The 9,585-nt window shown below is 35.7% G+C and overlaps 1 protein-coding gene across 1 annotated transcript; it reads right to left on the bottom strand.

Moving 5' to 3' along the window:
* Positions 1–4,990: 4,990 nt before the first annotated feature.
* On the bottom strand, positions 4,991–9,164 carry IAPP (islet amyloid polypeptide). Its single transcript, XM_009572380.1, has 4 exons — positions 8,854–9,164; positions 8,349–8,445; positions 8,071–8,205; positions 4,991–5,520 (listed from the first exon to the last, which is right to left on the bottom strand). Exons 2-4 carry the CDS (start codon positions 8,426–8,428, stop codon positions 5,328–5,330), a joined length of 408 nt encoding a protein of 135 aa, XP_009570675.1. The 5' UTR covers positions 8,429–8,445; positions 8,854–9,164; the 3' UTR covers positions 4,991–5,327.
* Positions 9,165–9,585: the final 421 nt, after the last annotated feature.

Below are 9,585 nucleotides of genomic sequence, written 5' to 3' on the forward strand. Positions count from 1 at the left end.
TATGACCCCTTTCTCTCCTTCCCCTGTAAAAAAAAAAAAAAAAAAAATCACAAAAGAAAAGATTTCCTCTGTTATGTGGCTAGTTCCATATGCAACACGAGTAATGAGCTTGTCCAAGAATGGTGTTTAAAAGTGACCCATATTCTGAGAGTTAAGTAGCTGAGCTTCTTCAGTGCTGCACTGACAATCACAGGCTGATTAAATTTTTACACAATTCCCTTAGCGGAGGCAAGTCCCACTTTGACCCCTTCCAAAGGGACTGCTTAATGAATAAGGGCTGATTCTGTTTGAATAAAGTGATTTGCCTTTGTTGACAGTGTAAATAATAAGCTACCTGTGCAGTAATCATTTATATTAAAGATATTGTAAAATAGCCTATAAGAAACTGTTTCACTGTCTCTAATGCAGGATCAAAAAGAGTCTTTTAAGGTAGAGGAAAAATGTTATTAAAGTAGGGGCAGGTGTAAGATTCTGAATTTGAATAATTAAACTTATTTTGTATTTATAAAAGCGTTTCTAGGACATAGTGACTTTATGTCATGACTGTTACTCAAATCAGCCCTATTGTTAGGATTAAAATGCATATGAATGTGTTCTTTTTGTTCAGATGTTTTAGCACTCAAGGAGGAAATTTGTTGCATAATGAACAGAAGTTTTAACTATTGTCTTATCACCATTGTCTCATTCTGTAGAGTGCTTCTGATGTCATGACTTTCAACTTTTGATGGCATCTATAATTCCTACCTTGAGAATTTTTTTAACATTTAGATATGAAGATAGGTTTTAGTTAGAGAAACTGGAGCTAATTAAGGATATATAGTTTTCATAGCAATTGAAGCTGGAAACCAATTTGTCTAAAGTTTTCAGAAAAACTGATCAGTAGAGAATCCAGATTTTGGGGGTTTTGTTCCTAAACTGAAGCTTAGTTTAAATGGTGGGTTTCAGGTCTGAGTTTGTCTGGTTATTGAACCTTACACAGCTCCACAAAAATATTTTATTTTTCAGTGTAGAATTTTTTCTGAGTGTGGAAAAATAGAGATAACAGTAAGTTGATTGAAACAGAAGTTGTCACATCCCATTGAAAGGTTCTATTTCATGTTACTTCAACCATTATTTTTATATTCTGTATACAGCAAGGAGATGTGTCATACCTAACCACAGCTTTTTGCTAGTTGCATTGCAAAAGCAATGTAAAGCAGTCCCTTTTCTATATGATAATGAAGCTAGACAACAAAATTACTTAACCTTGTAACTCTGAACAAAAAGAGTCTACCATAACTGTCAAACTATATTTGTAAGTGAGCTAATTAACTCGAACCCAGCATAATTCTAGAAAGCGAAGATGGCAGCTACTGAAGATATTCCATAGGGCATTGCAAGAGATGGATTTTATTCACAGTATCAGTGTATTAACTTTCAAATAGTTTTAGAAAGCCATTCAGTAGAATCCAGACTTCCTAATAACATTATCCTGTTGAAAGTGAATGGAAGCTTTGCCAACCTAGTGTTTAAAGATCTCACCAGGAATCTTATTTATTTGAAAAATATTTATATTTTCTTAGTAGAAATTGAAACTATTCTTTCAAAATTTACTATTCAATAAAAGTGCATTTTATGTTGCATGAATATTGTGTGCCCAAGCTTTGGTTTTAGCCCAAGCTTTTAAAAGTGAAGTCAATTTCTTACCTCAACTCTATTCATCATGAAAAAATATAAATTCTGTCTTTTATGAAGCTGTCATAGTTCCTGAGAAATATTAGACCCTAGGGCCCACTACTCCATTTAAAACATTCTTCATGTTCATGTCATCTTTTTTTTTAACATTCCTTTTGCTTGTTTGATGACTTTTATTCTTCCCCTTCTCCTTTAGTGAAATTCAATATTATGTCCCTATTCTGTTCCTTTTAAAGACACTTAATAGAAGACACTAAAAAGCAGAGATTCAGTATTTTCGTTTTTAAAGGGAAGATAGCTGTATTTATCACATTGTCTACATTCTTGATTTTCATCTTTTGTATTTGCTGTTTTCTTGCGTATACTCTGAAAGATGTAGGGCATCCAGATGAATTGAAAAGGAGCCAAAGCTATGTAAGACCTGATTCTCAAAAAATATTTACGTTCCTAAAAATGCAGATAAATACATATAGGGATTTTAAAAAATGCATAGAGGCACTTAATCTTTGTTGTTTAACTAGGCTTCACTTAGCGTCTTCATATTCTGAAATGTCTGAAGTTATGCTGTTTGGGGTTCTGATGAATTCGTGTTTAAATGCTTCTTTTTTTCTTTTTAAATCCATTCTTTTCCTGGCTCATTCTCTCAGGATTGTGCTTGTATCCAGGCTTACCATGTGTTGTGGTTTAACCCCAGCCGGCAACTAAGCACCACTCAGCCGCTCGCTCACTCCCTCCCCAGTGGGATGGGGGAGAGAATCAGAAGGGTAAAAGTGAGAAAACTCGTGGGTTGAGATAAAGACAGTTCAATAGGGAAAGCAAAAGCCGCACGTGCAAGAAAAGCAAAACAAGGAATTCATTCACTACTTCCCATGGGCAGGCAAGTGTTCAGCCATCTCCAGGACAGCAGGGCTCCATCACACGTTGTGGTGACATGGGAAGGCAAACACCATCACTCTGAACATCTCCCTCTTCCTTCTTCTTTGCCCAGCCTTATATGCTGAGCATGATGTCACATGGTACGGAATATCCCATTGGCCAACTGGGCCAGCCGTCCCAGCCATGCTCCCTCCCAGCCCCCCACACACCTGGCAGAGCATGGGAAGTTGAAAAGTCCTTGACTAGTGTAAACATTACTTAGCAAAATTAAAACATCAGTGTGCTATCAACATTAGTCTCACACCAAATCCAAAACACAGCACTACACCAGTTAATAGGAAGAAAATCAGCTCCATCCCAGCCGAAACCAGGACACCATGACTAGGTCCTTCTTCTCTAAGAGGTCTAAGTGCAGTCAGTGGTAACTACACAGCAGGAGGAAGGGTTCTCAAGGATATATATGGGGAAACAAGTCTCAGTGTAGGCAGTTTCTCAAGATGCTCTGAATGATGAATTAACTAATGTAGTTCAGAATATGAGAGTTGATCACTCTGATGATTTGGAGCCTGAGGTTTTGTTTTTGGGTTTGTGGGGTTTTTGGTACCAAACCTTTTTTTTTAGGTTGAACAGCATACCAACTGCAGGTGGGATTTGTGTCACCTAACTCTAGTTATCTTAAAGTTAAGTGCCCGTTTTCAGCTAATTGTCTAGACACTCTCTATCATCAGTGAAGAACTAGAGGCACTTCAAGAGTATGATTCATCCCATCTTAGAATAGATGTCTAAGCTGGGATGAATTGGAAGTAGCTGTCTTTCTCCACCAAATAGCAGGAGAGCATTGACAACTCGTTAGACAAAAAGGAGCTAAAGATAGGTGAGATGGTCCCCCACTGAGCTATTGCTGTATCTCTTATCCCTATCTGTTGTTTCACTGATTTGAGAGATGAGTAACATTTTGCAGTATTTGCCAAATAGAGCAAACATCTTAAACAGATGTTAGTATCAAATCCATCAGGTTCAGGAGTACATAAGGCAGAAAATAATGTATACAGTTCCACTGAACCTGTACGTAGATGGTCTGTGCTTTGTTTTGATTGTCAAATGGTAGCTTAAAGAGCAAAAGCTAATGCGTAATGCATTGTACCTATTTCAGGTTGGGATCAGCCTAGAAATCAGCATCCACCCACAGTAAAGACTCCGCCTGGTTACTCCTCTGTACAAGCAACATCACAGTGGCACTTCAGAGCTATCCTGTCACTTTCTCATTTCTTTTCTGAAAAATAAATATTCTAGCTGAAAAACAGATTAAGCCCACAATAGGTGTATAATACATCTCAAAAGTAACTTGAAAGGAAAGCATTTCACACTGGCAGAAATATTAGACAAGTTTAATACCAGTTTTCTCAATAACTTTCAGAATAAATATCCATTAGAATATCAATGAAGATTGAAACTTTTCTCAACAAAGAGAGTCATCAGTAACACTTTTACAGCAAAAACTGTGCAGTAATTTTTATTCCTATGTATTTTTTCTGAAATGAAAGGAATGTGCCATTTAACATTAAATTTAGCAAAAAATGATTACATTTTGAGCCATTCTTTATAACAGAAACAAATTAACCAAAGGCAATTATTAAAACTTCATTTGCCTCTCAAGCACTAAGCTTCTGCTGAATGTTTTTCATAATTGGACAGTCATGTTTTTCAGATGATAGTGAACACTTCACTGAGAAAATGATGGATAAAACAATCATTGCTGTGATATAGGATGTTGCCTCTATGAAAGTTTGCTTAACAATTTAAAGGAACAAGCATGTTTATTAAGCCTGCACTGATACTGGGCTGAGGTAGGAGAAAATAACACTGCCAGATTTCCATTGAGGTCTGCCCATCTCTAAACTAGTTTTCTTGGATTTTGGTAGCAACGTAAGTATGCCAGCAGGCAAATTTACCCTGAACTGCTCATTGGTTTTGTCTGTTCCCTTTGTTGCTCTAGTTCAAGGAAAGTAATACCAAAGGACAGGTGTTTCTGCTAGCTTGTTAACTGAGTTTTCTTTTATTCATATTTAAATAATTAAGCTTACATTTTACTGATACCATCTTAAAGTAAGAACTGTAAATTCTTAAAATCCCATTCTCAGTACGTACGGAAATCTGTGCCACAAGATCACTTCTACTTGCTTAATGCATGTTAAAGTGGAAAGAGACCAGTCAGTTAGCTGGTATAATCATATACACAATGCAGCCATCTTGTCTCATCTAGTTGTTCCTTCAATTGTGCAAAACAAGACGCTGTATATGTTTCAAAACCAGAAGATTCTTCTGTTTTACTTTCATTAGGACATAACTTCTGTTAGCATTCTGATTTTTGTTGGTCTTAGTTAAGATGATTTCTTTCTCGTACCAAACTGTGACTATAAAGACATACACATGATTATCTTCTTCATCCTTTTAATAATAATAATAATAATAATAATAAAAAACCCTGTTGCAATTATTTTTCCATTTATTATTGTGATATATATATTTATTTTTTTACAAAGGAATTTGACAAGCAGATTTCTGGAGTTCTTAATGGAGTTGAAACAATAGTCTATGCATGTCATTGTACATGCATAGTGAAATGATGAACATAAATCACATACCCACACACACGCACACACAGAAAACAAGGCACTGTTAAGACTGTACAAGTAATAAATGACCAAGAGGTTATTGATACATTAAAAACTGAGCTCCTAATGAAAACTGTATCAGTAGTCATTTTAAAATGCACCCTAAAGCTGTGCATTGTTTTGGGGTTCTCTGCTTAAAACCCCATCTGTGTCCCTCTTTCCGTATGTATTGGACCCCACATTCGTAGGTGAATAAATTGCTCCGATGTTGCTGCTGGAACGAACTAAAAAGTCAGCCAAGCGTTGTGTCACACATGTCGCAGTGTTACATTTCCGTTTCTCCAGGTGGTGACTACTAAGGTAAAACAAAAAAAGCCAAGATTAAGTCAAATGATGAGCAATCAAATGTGCCACTTCTAATAGGCATTTGAGCTGTGCTAATGTGGGAGTTCTTTTAATATGTGCACAAATACAGGAACATTACAATCTTCCTACCACCTACTTTGTGCCTGAAAAAAAATCTCACGCTGTATGCTATTATCAGTTTTAATGATGGGGGTTATTTAAATGCAAAGACCTTAACAGTCATATGTCATTTTTATTGATATTCTGCATAGCAGTTTATGACATCTAGAAAACCTGTAATGATAGTATAGTTAAGACAGTAAGTGAAAACAATGACTAAATGTTTAGCTTTAAGCTGAACTTCTAAATCTATTTAGAGCTCTTGCTGATATCATGAGGATTACTAAGATAATGACAATCACTAACATCTATTTAGTTCTCTTGTTCCCACAGAATCATATCCTGCTCTCACTGAAGTAAACAGTAATCTTCCAGTCCACATCGAGTGGATTGAGCCCAGAGGCTCTTTCTCGCAGCTGCGCCACATATCGTGAGAGGTGGCAGGCGTTGCCAACTTCTGCTGACTTCAGTACCACTTAAGATTTTGCTCTATCTAAACAGAGATTTCTTCGCTACTGAAAAGCAGCCACATCTTTGTTGAAACACCAGCAACTTGAAAGTGCTGTTGTGGTAGGAGATAATAATTTGCTGGATGAGACTTTAAAGAGCGTCCATGGAAGAATCCATATCTAAAAAGAACATTTTATGACCTGAACCAACAGACCATTTACAGAACTCCATGTGGAACTTATGTAGCATGAGATTTTTTTTTTTTTTTTTTAATCACAACACAATAGTTAGCTTGAGAGAGCTTGGGTTTTCAGACTTGTTTCTTAGGTCGCTATGTTGTTCTTTCAGACAGAAATACTTGCTTGCTGAGATTGCTTATTGAGTTATTATTAATTATCTTGGGTTTCTTCATGTTGATGTGGCATGAGGTAGACAGCAGTTTGCAGCAAAAATTTACTGTGAAGAGTGACAATTTTCCAGTTTCAAACTCTGAGCAATTACCATTGACTACATTTTCCTATTGATTGACTAAATCTGTTATCCAAAATGTCATCTATTCTTTTAGAGTTATTTGTATTAATCTAAGAATCCAAATGGAATAGCAATTGTGAGAGAAATGTCTGTATTATACTGGTTATTCATCGGCAAATAGGCAGCAATTTCTAAGCAATTAATATTTTAAATATGTAGTTGTGTTTAAAGCAAATGATTGGATAGGTCTTGATACAGCTTCTCTCACGTTTCCATGGGTATTTCTATTGATTTACAAAAAGTTTAATCAAGCCCTTAACATATGAGGTTCAAACAGCAACTGGTTCTCATGGAAATCCTGATTTGTTTGTGGAGGCAGAATTCTCTTTTTTGTTAAAGGTACAAAATCAGGCCCTGACACTCCAAGTTTAAAACTCCACTCTTTACAGGAAGCTACTAGCTGATTTCTAGCTGATATCATTATACCTGTTAGCTCTCTGATCTGCAGCCTTTAATTGAATATGTGCTTCAATGAGACAGTTCGCCCAGTAAGAGATTGTAAACCAAGGCCCCAGAAAAGCAGATAAGGCATACCACACTCATAAAGGTGATGTCTTGTGTTTGAGTATTACAATTGTTATCTTTTTTTTTTTTTTTTTAAAGTAATAGCTGTAAATATGTGGGAACTTAATCTCCATTACCAAAATATTTTGGAAGATAACCAAATTGCCATATAATAATGACTTTTTCTTATAAATTTGGAGAGAAAGGAACAGGCAACTATACAGATGTGTATTTACTGAATCTATCCATAACAGAATTGAAATTCTTTCATTGAAAGAAATTCACTCAAAAGCCTGATGAACAGTTAGAATAGTTCAGTGCTGTTTCTGTTTTAGTACAAATTGCAAATACTTCTTGAAATGTTATTTTATTCATTAAAAAGTTACCTGAAATTGGATTTATGGATTTATAAACATGAATGCATTTCAGACTAGTTAAAATCTATCAGAGCCAATTGCTTCTTTTCCTTCTTCCCACGATTAAATTGATATTTAACTCTGTAATGGAATATTACTAACTCACAGGAAATAGTTATGTTATAGAATAATTCTAATCTAGCAGAGCATTAGTGTTATTAAGAAGGGTATATTTTCTTTTTTTTTCCTTCAGGCTTGGAAATGTGACAAACTTAAATAAGAAAGCCCTTTCAAAATACACCTGTCTTCTCAAGGTACTGTAGTATTTGTAGCCTTTTTCATTTATGAAAACATTATAATTGTAAAGTGGTTAAATGATCTGCAACTTTTGCCTCTAGATTTCACTTTCTACCCTGAATGCTTTGATCTTTATGCTTACAGAATGGCTCTATTTACAAGAAGAAGGGTATTTTAAGCTCTTTTTGAGAATAAACAACAGACACAACGAGTATCAAGTAACAGAATATCACAGGCACGAAGTTTACTTTGTAATTTAATCCTAACTGATATGACTAGAAAAAACCAAGGAAAATCAATACCTTTTTGTCTTTACTGCTGGTTGTTCTGGCATTTCCTCACTAAGTCCTGAGAGTGTATTCCGTGACATTACTGGCAACATCCATCCTTGTCTCTTGGAAGTACCATCAGATAGATCATCAGCCACAGATAGTAATCTTTAAACAAGAAAATACCCTGTGAAATTGAATAGCTCTATTTTTGCTCATATTATTTGAGTCATGAAAGCAAAAGCAATTCATGCAATAATCTGAACACTTTTTCCCCTAAAAAGAAATAAATACAATTATTTATTACTCACTTCTCAATAGGTGTAGCTTCCAAACAGCTCAGAGTGACAGAAAGTGCAATGAAGAAAACTGACAGCTTTAGGTTGCACATCTTTGCTTCCAAACTTTCTGAAAAGAATAATGATTCAAACCTGAAGGCAAACCCAAATACTCTTCAGCATATCCTATGACTGATGCCTATTCTCTCCTAAATCAACAGCAGCTGGTCTTTTTCACAGGCTAGAGTAAAAAAATGATCCTCCTAAGTTTAGTGACACAATGCAGTTTCAGACAGATAGCTCTCAACAGTAAATGTTCATTTTCCATCTAGTAGTTTCAATCCTTTCCCTATCTCTGGTTTGCATTTCCTGACATGTCCCAGTCTCAAATTCTGGTCCCAGGTGCAATTTACCTTGAAGTTATCTTAGCCTATTCCTGAAAAATGCTGTTGATTAATAATGAGAAACATTGTGCTTTCCTGAAAGCACATCTGTTGTACTGCATCTTAAGTAAAAAAACAAAAGGGAAATTGTTTACCTTTTAGTGGTCAGGGAGCTAGAGGAAGAAGCACGCCTGTGTTAGCAAGAAGGGTGCATCCAACAATTCCACGCTTGCATCTAGCTCTGGAGTATCCCTTTTCCCCCTTCCTTGCTGACAAGTAATACAGCTCTTATATACCCTTCACACCTTTCTCAGCTCTGACATCAGGCAGCGCAGAGAGACTGTCATTAATTCCCATCCCTATAGATAGAAAGTACCCCAGAGAGGAGCAGAGGCAGAAAGGTCATTATTACATTAGCACATCAGTAAATATTAACCTGGTATATGCAGGATGCCCTGGTAAAGATACTGTAATAGCATATTGCACATCAGAACTGTAGCCTCAATTTTACAGTTCTGATAAGATGCTGAGGCACTATTCCCTGTGGGTGTTTTCAAGGGCTAAATAAGGTAACAAAAGTTATAAAGAAAGCCAGAGTAAATGAAACACCAGATCACCAGTAATTGAAATATAAGAAAACAGATATCCCAGAAAAGATAGAATAGTTAAAGTTGTGGAGGGTTGTTACAGAATATATATATAATCATATATAATGGTCAAAACAGAAAAAATGTTTGAAGGGATAAAAACTGTATAAGGAATAAGAAAAGAGTGAAAATTATTTAAATTGACAGTTAGGGTGATCATTCAGGGTAACAAGGTCGAAATCAGGTACATTTTTCAGTAAAGTATAAATATGAATGAAAATTCTGTCATTATTAGTGTAA

Source organism: Fulmarus glacialis, unplaced genomic scaffold (assembly GCF_000690835.1).
Source record: "Fulmarus glacialis isolate BGI_N327 unplaced genomic scaffold, ASM69083v1 scaffold5282, whole genome shotgun sequence".
NCBI classification, from domain to species: domain Eukaryota; kingdom Metazoa; phylum Chordata; class Aves; order Procellariiformes; family Procellariidae; genus Fulmarus; species Fulmarus glacialis.

Excerpts from the sequence above, each read along its gene's own strand:
- IAPP (XM_009572380.1), bottom strand. The coding sequence starts at position 8,428 with ATGTGCAACCTAAAGCTGTCAGTTTTCTTCATTGCACTTTCTGTCACT. Across the intron at positions 8,206-8,348 it reads GAAGCTACACCTATTGAGAA|ATTACTATCTGTGGCTGATG; the intron begins GTGAGTAATAAA and ends TCTTGTTTAAAG. Across the intron at positions 5,521-8,070 it reads CCAGCAGTAAAGACAAAAAG|TAGTCACCACCTGGAGAAAC; the intron begins GTATTGATTTTC and ends GTTTTACCTTAG.